The following is a 14827-nucleotide window of genomic DNA, read 5'->3' on the forward strand; positions in this document are numbered from 1 at the left end:
CTTTAAGAATCGATTAATCTAACCGTTTCGTGATATCGGAGATACAATATCGATACATTCAGAGGGAATACTCATCCCTAAGCTGGATTCGCGTTTTTTCGCATATAAAATCGCTTAATTACTACACGGGAATAAATAAAACTTGCTACAATTGCAACAATTAAATAGATATATATGCAAAGGCTAAACAGCAACAAAAGTTGTTGTTGTTGCTGTTGCGCTGTCGCCGTGCGATCGATCCTTGTTGGCTACGGGGTATGTGTTTGCGCCAGAGAGAGATAGAGGGAGTTTTTTTTTGCATAAAAGCCGTCCACTATGTTGAAGAAAAGGCGTTTTAAGCAAACATAAATGTGCTAAAAAGCAGCAGCTGTTAAGCCAATAGGCTATAATTGAATGTGTTTGCTTTGCAAAAAGTAAAGTGCAAGTGAAAAGTAAAAAGTTAATGGTAAAAATATTTAAGTAAAAATGAAAAACGGTGCACATGTGTGTGTGCGTGCTGGCATGCGTGTATGTGTGTATACATATATTGTGTGTTGGTGTAGAAAACTTGTTATCAATACGGCGCCTATGATAAAACGGCCTTATTGGACATGTTTTGGTGTGATTGGTTCAATTGGAATTCCAGTGGCGGCGAAAGTGAACGAGCATAAATAAAAATAAAACTGCAGTCGCTGCGTGGGCAACAACAATAACAACAAAGCGTGGGAGTGGGATGCTTAAAATGTTAAAAGCAAAGAATTGAAACCAACTTAAATTGGCTACGCCTAAAGCGTAATGAGTTAATAGGCTAACCAAAATGAAGTCTGAATGAAATCTGTTGCCATATGAACTCATTTTTAATTGTTTTGAACATTGCCAGTTGTTTAAACTAATTAAAAACAAATTAAAGCTGCTCTTTGTGAAGTAAATTACGCATAATGAAATGCAATAATATCCTTTTGTTTTATTGCCTTTGTTCCAGCAAAGTTGCATGCGTGCCCGTGCTTTGGCGGCCAACTAAATAATGTGGAACAACAACATGATGTGTGACGTAATGCCCACAATATCGGAGGATAGCATATCGCAGCGCTCCTCCCAATTTAGCGGTGAAGATGCCAACTTTGAACAGCTTATGGTGTCTATGCTCGATGAGCGGGACAAGCTCATGGACAGTCTGCGCGAGGCGCAGGAGCGTTTGGGCGAAACAGAGCTCAAGCTGCATGATGTTGAAAAGGAGCGCGACAGCTTGCAGCGTCAAATCAATGCCAACTTGCCACAAGAGTTTGCCACGCTGACCAAGGAGCTGACGCAAGCACGCGAAACGCTGTTGGAACGCGATGAAGAGATCGGTGAACTCAAGGCAGAGCGTAATAATACGAGGGTAAGTGCCATATTTATATAAATAACTTAATAGTTTATTTAAATGAATGACCATTGCAGCTGCTCCTGGAGCATCTGGAGTGTCTGGTATCCAGGCATGAACGCTCGCTGCGCATGACAGTGGTTAAACGCCAAGCTGCCGCTCAAAGCGGTGTCTCCAGTGAAGTGGAAGTGCTAAAGGCGCTCAAATCGCTGTTTGAACATCACAAGGCTTTGGATGAGAAGGTGCGCGAACGCCTGCGTCTGTCCATCGAGAAGAACAATGTGCTGGAGGAGGAGCTTAACTCAACCAAAGATGAGCTCAATCAATATAAATCGGGCGCCATTAGCAGCAGCGCTTCCAGCGGCATTGCCAGCAGCGAAAACGGCATCAAAGAGAAGGTTTGTTTATGGTGCTCAATCAAGCGTGTTTATTGTTTATGTTGTATTTAATTATTTGCAGCTGGCAAACAGCGGCGCTGGCAGTGGCGGCGTCAATGGCGATGCTAGCGAAATCAATGAGTATGCAACCAAAACGCATGAACTGCAAACAATCATTGAGAAGCAGGTAAAGTGAATAATAAACTATTTTTCATTTGCAAAATAATTATTTAATATTTCTATGCAGACTTCCGAGCTATCGCAGTGGCAGCGTCGTGTCTCTGATTTGAACAACAAAATCAGCGAAATCGAGGAGAACATGTCGCGAGTGCAAAAGGAGCACTGCAAGGCGCAGGATCAGTGCGCAAAGCTGCAGCGTGATTTGCGCGAGAATGTGGCACAAAAGGAAGATCAGGAGGAGCGCATTACTACACTAGAGAAACGTTATTTGAATGCGCAGCGTGAGTCCACGTCGCTGCATGATCTTAATGAGAAGCTGGAACAGGAGCTAAGGCATAAAGAAGCGCAGCTCAAGGTGCGCTTATACATATTAATATAAATTGGTTATGGTTTATAGGCATGGGCGAATCTTTTAGACTAAAGCGTACCATTAAATCATATTTTAAGCGTTTTGCATGTTGTGCTATGCAAATTCATAGTTAAACTGAACTGTTAAATGCTTAAGCTGCATATTTATGTTTAGTTGAAACTTAAATTCCCAATAAGTTTACCATTTACCTATATGTTCGAATATACATTCGCCTGTGCCTACTTATCGCCTCAAACCGTGACTAATCAAATCCACTTTTTACATAAACAACTTAAACTAATTTTATACAACAAACTACCCTTTTCCCCACACACACAAACACACACGCTCAATCCATTTAAAAATATAAAGCTGCACGAAGAGAAAATCGGCGCGATTGAAGAGAAACTTGAGCTCTCTGAGCAAAAGTTAGCGCAACAGGCCAAACTACAGCCCGATATGGAAGAACAGCTAAAGGCGCGCATGGAAGCATTGACTAAGGTAGGAAATAAGGTATGCACTCGAACTAATATGCGCGCCGACAGGTTCCATAAGTATAATTCAAATTATTTAAATTACAAACTAACAAACAACAATTCTTTTACTAAAAAAAATACATCACCTTTCAATACAATACTACAGAGAGCGGTTAAGTTATCGATATTATCGATTGAAGACAATTGCATTTACATATTCTTGGCATTTCAGCTTAACTAAGTTTTAATTAAATTAAAACCAAATAATATATGAAAGTTTAACTGTTTTCAGCAAACTGTGTTAAAAAATGCGAACATATCGTTATAATCGATAGTTTAACAGCTCTTCTCTACCCCCTACCTTTGAATATGTTTTGTCAAATCACACTTACTAACCAACATATACCAACTATATACTCTTTCTATCTCTAACTGTATGCACAAGTTCTTTATGCCCCCCAAGCGCACTTACACTATCAAACAAAAACTGTTGATCACTCTTTTAGCTTTCATTACTACTAAACAAACTTTAAACGTATTTATTTTTGCCAATTTCCTTGGGAGAATTAAACTAAAGAGCGCATTAATGAACGTCTTTTGGCTGAATGACTTTCAGGCTCAAGAGCGCCATGGTTCGGCAGAGGATCGCATACGCGGTCTGGAGGCGAACCTGGATGAGAAGTCCGCCGAGGTGGTAAGACTGAATCAACGTCTCAAGATGAACGAAGAGCACAACATACGGCTCTCCTCAACGGTGGACAAGCTGCTCTCCGAGTCCAATGATCGCCTGCAGGTGCATCTCAAGGAGCGCATGCATGCGCTGGACGAGAAGAATGCGCTGACGCAGGAGCTGGAGAAGGCGCGCAAGGTGGCCGAGGAGCTGCATCACGAGAAGAGCGAAATTATGAAGGAGCTGTCCAAGACGCGCTTGGAAATTGAGAACTTCAAGCGTCAGCTGCTCCAGCAAGAGATTGCCTACAACATTCAGCAAACAGAGGCACTGACGCGCAGCCTCTCCCCCAGCAGTGTAGTAGATGCCTCTAATGCCTTCACGCGCAGTGCCTCGCATGCCAGCTTCGAGACGCATTCGCTGCGCCGCCAGAGCAAGTCCCGGCTGTCCGAGGAGAATGCGCTGGCTCGCTCCATGGCCGAGCAGGAGTGGGAGAAACTGCAGATGCAACAGGTGGCGCATGCCCAGCAGCAAGCCTATGAGCTGGTGGCCGATTGTGATGATGGCGATGTGCTGTATGCAGCGACAGCGGACATGATGTCGCCGTCTGGACATACGGATGCGCAGACGCTAGCCATGATGCTGCAGGAGCAGCTGGATGCCATTAACAATGAGATACGTCTCATACAGGAGGAGAAGCAGTCCACCGAGGCGCGCGCCGAGGAGCTGGAGTCGCGTGTCGGCAGCTTGGAGCATGTGAATCTGTTAGCGCGTGGTCGCTCCATGGACAGACAAAGTCCGCCCATGAGTGGGCGCAGCACGCCCAACAGTCCACAGCGTGATTTCATGCAGAAATATCATACGGTAAGCCGAATTTATAAGAATCTAAAGAAGTGTAATAAATGGCTACAAATTTGCTTGCAGCTTAACTTGCCCGTCATGTCCAGTGATGCCTCACGCGAGGATATGCACGGTGGCATGTCCACCACTGGCGATTCCAGCTCAGGCGGCGCTGCCTCGCCCTTGACGGCGCGCTCTATGCGCTTGGAACGCGTTGCTCAGGCTCTGGCACACAGTCAGGAGGAACTGCGTCGCCGCACTATGGCGCCCACCTCTGCGCCCAACCACAACGCGCACATGTCGCTCAGCAGTCATAGTTATGGCTTGTCGCCTCTTAGCTCACGTTATGGCAGTCAGGAGTCGCTGCGTCATTACAACACCATGGGCTCCATGTCCATGCTGCAGACGCCCAACTCGGGCGTGTCGAGGGAAGCAGCTGCGGCCGCTGCAGTGCAAAAGAAGAAGGGTATTAAGTCTTCGTTGGGTCGCTTCTTTAGCAAAAAGGAAAAGGTCAAGGGTGTGAAGGATACACTGCCAGACGGTTCGCCCAGCATGATGTCCATAGGCAATTTGTCCATAGGACTAAGTGAGGTGGACTCCAACTATGATGCCATGAGCATGACGGGCGGCATGATGCCGCGCATAGCTAGCACGGGCTCCAAGATCAGCAGCGTGGACTATGGCAGGCAAAAGAAGTGAGCCCACTCAAAGTAAAAAAAAGAAGCTTGGATTTTATATATTTATCTTACTTAACAGAGATCACGACTACCGCAACGATTTACTGGGCGAGGCTATGAAGGCGGGCACGCCTTTTGCTTTGTGGAATGGACCCACAATTGTCGCCTGGTTGGAGCTATGGGTAGGCATGCCTACCTGGTATGTAGCTGCTTGTCGTGCTAATGTCAAGTCGGGCGCTATAATGAGTGCATTAAGCGATACGGAAATACAGCGTGAAATTGGTAAGCTATACAAATAATTGAACATAAATTGAAACTAATTTTTGTATTTTATTATCAAGGCATAAGCAACCCACTGCACAGGCTCAAGCTGCGTCTGGCCATACAGGAAATGGTTTCACTAACTTCCCCCTCAGCTCCACAAACATCGCGCACTACGCTTGCATTTGGTAATGCATCTAGCTGCCTAATACTAAAAATGTTATTAACAAGTAGCTTATTTATTGCAGGGGATATGAATCATGAGTGGATTGGTAACTATTGGTTGCCCGGGCTGGGATTGCCGCAATATCGCACAACGTTTATGGAGTGTCTAGTCGATGCACGCATGTTGGATCATTTGACCAAGAAGGATTTGCGTGGACAGCTGAAAATGGTGGATAGCTTTCATCGCACCAGCCTGCAGTATGGCATCTCGATGCTCAAACGCCTCAACTACGATCGCACTGAGCTCGAGCACAGGCGCAAAATGAGCGAGAATGGACTCTGTGATGTGCTGGTGTGGAGCAATGAGCGCGTTATACGCTGGGTGGGCAACATTGGACTGAAGGTATAGCGCCATTGACCGCATGAGTGTGTGTGCTGTTTAATAATTTTATATTTTGTGCAGGAATATGCTAATAATTTACTGGAGTCTGGTGTGCATGGCGCATTGATGGCGCTGGATGAGAGCTTTGATGCAACTGCCATGGGCCTAGCCTTGCAAATTCCCACGCAAAATGCACAGGTATGTTTTGAATTTCTATATTTATTCGATTGCCTACTAAATAAATTGAATTGCAGGCACGCCAAATACTCGATACGGAATTTAGAAACTTGCTGCAAATTGCCACAGATCGGCGGCCAGATAGCGAACAACGTAGCGCTTCCTGATTAAGCTATAGTCCGCCTACAACATCGGTGGATGAGTAACTATATTGAAACAGTTTTCAACTAAAACGTACAGCAAGGCGACTTCCTAAAAACCGCCATCCAACAAATAAACAACTAAGCCACAAAATTCTAACAAGAAAGACGCAACGCAAGAGACTCCTAAGGCTCCAGCATATAGTTTGGGCCCCAAACCCGCTCCCAGCATGTTAAGCTGCACGTCTAATCTATATATTTATATAAATACACACACACATGGACACACACATAGTCATTTAAACCAGAACAAGACAAATGTATACAAGACATAGCACATACTCCACATAGTTTCGATACATACAACAAATAGCGCATGTATGTGGTTAATATTTTTTCACGAGCGCCCTGCTGCTGTCAGGCATGTACAATTTATAGATGCTAATCATTTTGATTTTGTAATATCCTAATTTTAATCAAATTTTGTATATTATTTTTTTCTTTGTTTAAGTACTAGATTAATTGGGCCTGCAATAGACTAACAGTATTTTTTTTTTTTTTTTTATTAGCTACAGTTTGAGAACAGATCAGAGTTGAGTGCTTAAAACCAAATTTATAACCAAACTAGTTTGTTATATAATTTTTTAAACAACTTTTGTACAGTTTATTATTTTTATTATAATAATTTTTTTGTTGTTTATATATGTAGTATGTCTAACTACGCTTTACATATGACATTATGCAATATTTAAACAAACAAATTGTTGTTAGATAAGGCAGGCGCTCCCGATTGAGTTTAAATGAGAACAACATGCACAACAATCAGGCATATTTATACATATAGTAAACATATAAAGCTCACTTATACATATATATACAGTAAATATATATACATACATACATATACATCTATATATATAAATAAATGTATAATTAACACATTATCAAAGGCATACGTGTAACTAACAAACAAAGTATTATAGAACAAAGTGAAGTGAAATTATTGAGTGTAGCAACAGTGAGAGAAGAACTTCGTCGCAAGCGCCCATTTATCAACTATATTTATATATGGAATAACAAAAAACCTTAAATAGCAAGAAAGCTTTAAAAGGCCACAACCCTAAAAAGTCTATATACTTAGTAGTCTTTAGTCTCTTTGCTTTTATGAGTAAATCTACAAATTTAAGGTATGCTACAAAATTATATATTTAACTTATTAGTTTGCAACAATTGTAATTGGCTAAAAAACTAGTAACTCGAATGCAATCCCAAAACGAAACAAAAAACAAACTTTAAAATATTTAATATTTCCAAGGCATATCCATTGTTTTTAAAAACAACAACATTTTTTGTTAATTTAGTTTATACAACATGCAGACAAATTGAAATTAATTTATGCATAAACATACATTTATACAAATCACCCAACAAATTAATTATGTACTTAGTCGACAACTATGTTTAAAGCACACAACTGCCTGTTTTTGAATAATCATAAACTTTTATGAAATTGGGTATAATTAAGTTTCTAACAATTTGAAAAAGAAAAACAAAAAACCAAAACTGCAACTAACGCTTTGTCTCTAAGTATATTAAATGAAATACATAAATTGTTTATCAACTGTATTAGCAAAATTTATAACAGCAGCTAAGACAATACGCTAAACATCAACAATTCACTTATCGTGAATGTATACGAAGCGAACAAATATAAAAGCTAAAGTAACTAAATTCTATAACCTTAATCTCTTGCTAATAACTTACTTATATGCAGCTTTTAGTTTTTTTTTTAAACGAGCCTGTGTTTCTTTAAATTTTGTTGATGTTTAGTGTATTTAATTATTTACGTAATTGTAGTACTTTAAGTCAAGTTGAATATAATCTAAATTTATAAAATACTAATGCAAACATTTAAATTGATTTAAGCCAAGCAAAATTGGCATTATTGTTAACTTTTGTTAAAACAAAACCATAAGAAACAAAAATGATGATAAACACTTAACTAAAAAATACAATATATATAAAACTAATACAATCTATTATTATATACATGAAACAACTGAAGAACACACATAAGAAACATAAATATGTACATATATTTATATAATATTGTGAGGAAACACTAACAATTTAGTAAAGGGCGAAAATTCCTTTTAGGAGTTTTTTATATGTACCATAATATATAAATTACAATTTATTACAAAAAGAAAAGTACGTATTTATTGTGTCTATATAAAAAATACTAAAAGAAGTGGGAGTAGGAGGCGTATGCGTATTATTAGAATATGAAATTGTTTTCAGTGTTTTCTATCTAATACACAAGCCAGCTTAAATCTTGAGCATGAACCAACATAAACAATCTTAAGTGTGGCAGCATTGGTAAAAGTATCGAAACATCGATATGTTTTATCATTTGTTATTTGGATAATGTGGACACACTTTTCGACGCACTTGACATAAAGAAATGGAGACTGGAGCAAATATAGCGGATAAATTGGCGTCGAAAACGGCGAGCAGCAATTCCCTGGACAGCAGCTCCAAGTCGAGCTCGCTGGGCAGCAAGCAGGAGAATGGCGTGCTGCGAGACACGCCCTTTGCTTATTTGGATGGCGAGGAGGACCAGGACCAGAAGAACGATGTAACTTATGTGTGCCCGTACAGAGGCCCCGTCTTTGGAGCGCTGACTATTACCAACTACAGGTTGTATTTTCGCTCGCTGCCTTTGCGCGATCAGGATCCACCCGTGGTGGTCGATGTGCCACTGGGCGTGATAGCTAGAGTAGAGAAGATAGGCGGTGCCACGTCGCGCGGTGAGAACAGCTATGGCATAGAGATATTCTGCAAGGACATGCGGAATCTACGCTTTGCACACAAGCAGCAAAACCATTCCAGGCGCACAGTGTTTGAAAAGTTGCAGGCCAATGCCTTTCCATTGTCTTACAGTGGCAAACTGTTTGCCTTTGCGCATGCCTCGGCAGCAGTGCAGTCTTCGGCTGCCAGTGCAACGGTCAGCGCCAGCTGGGATGGCTGGGCAGTGTATGAGCCGCTGGCGGAGCTGCGTCGCTTGGGCGTGCCCAACGATATGTGGCGTGCAACCAAGTTGAATGAATCCTATGGCATTTGCGATAGCTACCCAGCTGTTTGGGCCGTGCCCAAAGCGGCCTCGGATGACTTTTTGCGTCGCGTAGCGCAGTTTCGTTCACGTTGCCGCTTGCCAGTTCTCTCCTGGATGAATCCACGCACGCAGGCGACCATAACACGCTGCTCCCAGCCGCTGGTGGGCGTCAGCGGCAAGCGCAATGCAGATGATGAGACCTATCTGAGCTACATCATGGAGGCCAATGCACAGTCCGATAAGTTAACCATCATGGATGCGCGTCCCAGCGCCAATGCAATTGCTAACAAGGCCAAAGGCGGCGGCTACGAGTCTGAGGATGCCTACAAGAATGTGGAGATTAACTTTCTGGACATACACAATATACATGTAATGCGTGAAAGTCTGCGCAAGGTGAAGGAGGCCTGCTATCCCACCACAGATGACTCCAAATGGCAGACGGCCATTGATAGCACGCTCTGGTTGAAGCACATACGTTGCATCTTGGCTGGCGCTGTGCGCATTGTGGACAAGGTGGAGACTATGAGCACCTCGGTGGTGGTGCACTGTTCCGACGGCTGGGATCGCACAGCACAGCTGACAGCGTTATCCATGCTGCTGCTGGATCCGCATTATCGCACTGTGCGCGGCTTTGAGGTGTTGATCGAGAAGGAGTGGCTGTCGTTTGGGCACAAGTTTCAGCAGCGCATTGGCCATGGCGACAACAAACATTCGGATGCTGATCGCTCACCCGTATTTTTGCAATTTATTGACAGCGTCTGGCAAGTTAGTCAGCAGTTTACTCATGCATTCGAATTTAATGAGCATTTTCTCATCACCATTGTGGATCATCTGTATTCCTGTCGCTTTGGCACATTTCTATGCAACACTGAGGCGGAGCGTGTGGCCGAAGGTAAGTGGCAGTCAAGTGACTAGAGAAACTAACTAAATCACTGAGTATTTCAAACAGATTTGAAGCACAAAACGATTTCGCTGTGGACGCACATTAATTCCTCGCTGGACCAGTATTTGAATCCACTGTTTCCATCGTTTACGCGTGGCGCTGAGCCTGTGTTGCGTCCTTGTGCCAGCGTGCGCATCGTGAGACTCTGGAAGGGTCTCTACTGCCGCTGGAATCCTGGACTCTGCGCTCCTCAGCATGGCTGCCAGCGCACACGCGAGCTGCTGTCCAAGCAGGATCAGCTCTTCAAGCATGTCAATGAGCTGCGGCTCAAGCTCACCAATCGCAGCAGCAATATGCAAACTACCACACGTCTCGCCTCTCCCATGCACTAAATAGTATTTCCCCCCCTTATAAGGACGACGACAATTATATAATCATATTTATAAAAATAAGTAATTATTGTTATTAATGTATGCTTACATTTATATGTATATCTAAGCCGCAAAGCATGTGCAACGTATATCAAATTAATTATAATATTATTAACACATATGTAAGCTGCGCTGCTTAACTACACGCCAGTGATTAGCAGATGACTTGTATAACTATTATACTCAAAACAGCTGAAGCTATATACTAAAGAAAATAAATACACACAAATTATAAACTAAAATGAAATGAAATCAATGTTATTTAAATAGCAGAGCCAAGCAAAGGGAGTGAGTAATGACCCACAGGCAGTAAAGTTGAGTCACAGGGTGGCTCAGGTCAGCTGTCTGGCTCACACACACACACACAATTCATTGTCATTGCCATGAGGGCGTATGTGTTGGCAACTGTTGCATACTTTTGTGAGTTTCATTCATAAACTGTTACCGCACTTTGGCGCCTGCGCAATTTGTTTTGCTTTTTGTTAGTCGTTAGCGCCAAAATATATTAGTCACAATCACAGTTGGTTCAGTTCGTTTTCGCACGTTCATTAAGACACAACGCAGCGGCAAGTGCAAAGCAATTGGCAACGCGAATTAAACGTCTTTGTGCTTTTGAAATGTGACAACTTGTTTATGTTTTTAAATAAATGAAATAATAATGCAGCTTAAGCTCTGCATTTTGTTATTATTGTGCTGCTGTGCTGCGACTTATGCCGCTGAAATATTATTTATCATATCTTGTCCATCAAGTGGACGCCACAATTGCCGTGCGTTGCGTCAAAATTTGTGGCAGCAGCAGCAGCAAGAGCAAGTGATAGCCACAGATTATGCCATTAAGGTGCACATAATTCATGAACTATTCAATTACTGGACATTGCTTGATGCGCTGCCGCATTTGCGAAGCCAGACACGTTTGCTAAACGCGCACACCGATTGGATTATTTGGTGTCAGCACAACACGCACGTGTCCTCGCTGCGTTTGCTGCTCGACCAGCTACAGCGCCAGGATGCTCAAGAGGTACCGGGTGTAACTACCAAGAAATTTAATGAAATTTATATAGCAGCTGCAAGTAAATAGGAAAGAACTAATTAAATAATTAATTCTTGGGCTTCCATGTGAACATAATTCAATTCATATAGTGCTTTGAGTTTTAGGTTTTAATTATTTTTAACAATTGCAGTGGCTTTTCGTAATTTATTCACAAATTCAAAAGCTAAAGAGTGCATACAATCGAATTAGAAACATTATTTATTCCAAACATGGTCACAATTTAATTTTAAATCAATTTTGTTCATTGACAAAATCAATTCATTTTATTTAATTTACATATCCATTTCCATTTATTTAAAATATAAATAAATACTAATGCGTGAAGGATTTGTGTGCTCTTTGACGTTTAATATTATAATAATAATAATTATTGGAACTTTAAAGCTTAAAATGGAAAACCAATGCAACTTTAATTTCCGATTTGATGCTACGCTACGATCTCATCAATTTTGCAATTTTAAATTACACAGTTGGCCTATTACGGACACGCCTTGCACGACGCCGAGGCGACCATTGTGCATCACTTTGCACACTACAAGAATCCAACATGGTTTCCATATCCCTTGCTTAGCGCTGGCGTTGTTTTCACCGGAACACTGCTGCGGAGGTAAGTTGCCCCAAGGCGAAGTGGGGGGGGAGTGTGGCAATGCTTGGGGGAGCGTTGTCAGATCCGTGTGCCTCATAACTCACCATAGAACATGCATTTGCAGTCTGGCCGAACTTGTTGCTGTTAATGCAACGAATGTGAAAAGGCGCAGTGAATTTGCCATTGATGCTGCACATGAGTTGGCCCGATTCATTTTCGATAATTTAACACCTCGCCCTAACGACAATGATGCTGACGATGCTGACAAAGGACACAAATACGAAGGCGATGAAGACATAGGGAACATGTTACAGCTACAGCGTAAAATAATTTTGAAAAGTGCTGCCTACATTTGTCCCTCGACGTACTTGTCGCCAGCAGCCTCAGAGACGCAGTCAGCAGGCGCAACCTCCCCCACCACTGCGCCCTGTGTGCTGCATGCAAAACAGGATGCGGCCTTGGGGTCCTTGGCAGACGCCAGCGAACATGCGCTGCCTGCATGTGTAAGCTCATTTGTAATTCCTAGGGTCAGTTCAAGCCCAGAAATAATAGATAACGTCTGTGGCAATGAGCTAATGAAGCATGCGAAGCGGAAACTGTATTAAACTTCTGAAGTTCTGCTTGGAATGTAAACTTTAATTAATATTTAAACATGTGGCTTGCATAGTTTGAGATAAAAAATGATTTAGTTGCCTCTATTAAATATTTATTTATACAAAGCCTACAAAAAGATTCGAAGTTCGTATTTGAATGCAACTTATAGCTATAAATCTTAACTGCATTTATTATTCATTGAGTAGCTAGTCTATTGCTTATATTTTTCATATTTATTAAAGATAAAAATAATATATTTTCATTAGTTTTTAGTTTAAAAGCATTTTGAAATTTATTAAAAGTCCCAAAATGCATTTCATTTGCCATAAATAAACTAAACTACAAAATTTATAATTGCAAATCTTAAGCTGAGTTCAACTTCTTGCTATAATTTCTAGCAACGTTAGCATAGATTTAAATTCTCTTATTGTTTGCTACGACCCAATATTTAAATTTTATATTTACGCATGTGTTTTTGTTGTTTGCTGCTCTCAAATGTTTCGACCATCGGCAATTAGCATGTGCCAGCCATAACCTATAACCATAAATTCAATGAAAACACAAACAGAGCAGCAGCAGCAGCAATCGAACAACAACTGAACTGAGGCTGGCACTGGCGACTAAAACTAAAATTTCCATATCTACAACAGGTGCATACAAGAGGGACACACATCTATTTTGCAATCAAAACCTGTGCGAAATTCCATAAGGAGCGTATACCAATCATCGAGCGTACCTGGGCGCAGGAGGCGCCACAACGCACATACTACAGCGATGTGGCAGGTAACAATAACAACAGCAGCAGCAGCAATAGCAACAGCAGCAGCAACAACAACAGTGCGTGCAATTAAAGCAAATGAGTGGCAGCTATTGTTGTTGCTGTTCTGCTGCTGCTGCTGCTGTCGATGTGTTGCAGTCAAAGCAAACAGCAAAGGGGCAAGCTAAACATTGATACACAGTAAGAAATTATGACAAAGATAGCGCACAAAATCATTTGTTTTTTGTATAATATTTATAGCTTATGATTTGAATTTAAAAACAACAAAATGCTTATAAAATTTGTAGCTAACAATGCAAAAATATTTAAATAGCTTCAAATAATTTAAAGCATATTTAAAAACGCAACATTTAATTAAAAAAAATAAACTTAAATTTTTGTAGAAAACAAACATGAATTAAATTGGTTGAAATAATAATAAATTGAAGTTATAGGATATTAAAAATTAGGTTAACATTTTGTTGCATTTATTTTGCATTTCTTAAGAGTTATAAGCTCAAACTCTTAATCAAACCACATTAATTTCTCGCTGTGTATGCGGGCCACATTTGCCGCTGTCTGTCATTGAATATTCATTGATTTAGCTCTTGTGATCTTCGGAACAGATGGCAGCATACCAACAATTAGCACTGGACTGCCCAATGTGCCAACAGGACATTGTGCCAAAACACTGAAAATTTTACAATTATCGCTGCAGGATATCGAACGGCGACAGCGCCAGGATATACGCTGGCTCATGCTCGTGGACGATGATACGCTGCTGAGGTATGTGCGGCCTTAATGCCCCAGCAGACAATTCAATTATATTTATTATTATTTTAATCGCGCCTCGACTCATCCAATTTATTTGCAGCGTGCCACGCTTGAGTGTGCTGCTGAGCTGCTACAATCACAGCGAACTGATTTATCTGGGCGAACGCTATGGCTATCGACTGCATGCCGCCGATGGCTTCAATTATCATACGGGCGGAGCGGGCATTGCGTTCAGTTTGCCGCTGCTGCGGCTGCTGCTGCAGCGCTGCAGTTGTCCGGCGCCAGCAGCTCCGGACGACATGATACTCGGCTACTGTCTGCAGGCGCTGGGTGTGGCTGCATTGCATGCGCCGCAGCTGCATCAGGCGAGGCCACAGGACTATGCAGCGGAACTGCTGCAACAGCTGCCGCCCCCCATATCCTTTCACAAATTCCAGCTCACAACGCCGGAGTACACATACCAGCGTTGGCTCAACGGCAGCCTAGCTGCCAATCATAGTCGCATCCAAGCAGCAGCAGCAGCTCCAGTCAATGACTCACAACTGGAATCCTGCTCACGCACACAGACAAAGCGTTGCACTGATTTGTGAGCGCTACTTA

At 41.8% G+C, this 14827-nt stretch overlaps 3 protein-coding genes across 6 annotated transcripts; all 3 read left to right on the forward strand.

Annotated features, from left to right (window-relative positions):
* Window positions 1–123: 123 nt before the first annotated feature.
* Window positions 124–6665, forward strand: LOC108608505 (liprin-alpha-1). 4 transcript variants are annotated; one of them, XM_017999903.2, is made up of 13 exons: window positions 124–255; window positions 962–1360; window positions 1420–1740; window positions 1802–1906; window positions 1967–2254; window positions 2621–2761; window positions 3341–4258; window positions 4319–4929; window positions 4991–5193; window positions 5253–5360; window positions 5421–5740; window positions 5801–5917; window positions 5974–6063. In XM_017999903.2, exons 2-13 carry the CDS (start codon window positions 1004–1006, stop codon window positions 6061–6063), a joined length of 3579 nt encoding a protein of 1192 aa, XP_017855392.1. In that variant the 5' UTR covers window positions 124–255; window positions 962–1003. The 4 variants fall into 4 exon arrangements, with proteins under 4 accessions (XP_017855392.1, XP_017855393.1, XP_017855394.1 ...); XM_017999904.2 differs by lacking the exon at window positions 124–255 and having other exon boundaries at window positions 1004–1360; window positions 5974–6665; XM_017999905.1 differs by lacking the exon at window positions 124–255 and having other exon boundaries at window positions 1004–1360; window positions 2621–2749.
* Window positions 6666–8361: 1696 nt separating this feature from the next.
* On the forward strand, window positions 8362–10707 carry LOC108597322 (myotubularin-related protein 2). The gene is made up of 2 exons (XM_017983816.2): window positions 8362–10043; window positions 10101–10707. The coding sequence occupies exons 1-2, from the start codon at window positions 8501–8503 to the stop codon at window positions 10424–10426; spliced, it is 1869 nt and encodes a 622-aa protein (XP_017839305.1). The 5' UTR covers window positions 8362–8500; the 3' UTR covers window positions 10427–10707.
* On the forward strand, window positions 10543–14827 carry LOC108605266 (beta-1,3-glucosyltransferase). Its single transcript, XM_017994937.1, has 7 exons — window positions 10543–10551; window positions 11136–11483; window positions 11987–12123; window positions 12227–12605; window positions 13347–13479; window positions 14080–14239; window positions 14328–14827. Exons 1-7 carry the CDS (start codon window positions 10543–10545, stop codon window positions 14815–14817), a joined length of 1656 nt encoding a protein of 551 aa, XP_017850426.1. The 3' UTR covers window positions 14818–14827.

Source organism: Drosophila busckii, chromosome 2L (genome assembly GCF_011750605.1).
Source record: "Drosophila busckii strain San Diego stock center, stock number 13000-0081.31 chromosome 2L, ASM1175060v1, whole genome shotgun sequence".
NCBI lineage: Eukaryota > Metazoa > Arthropoda > Insecta > Diptera > Drosophilidae > Drosophila > Drosophila busckii.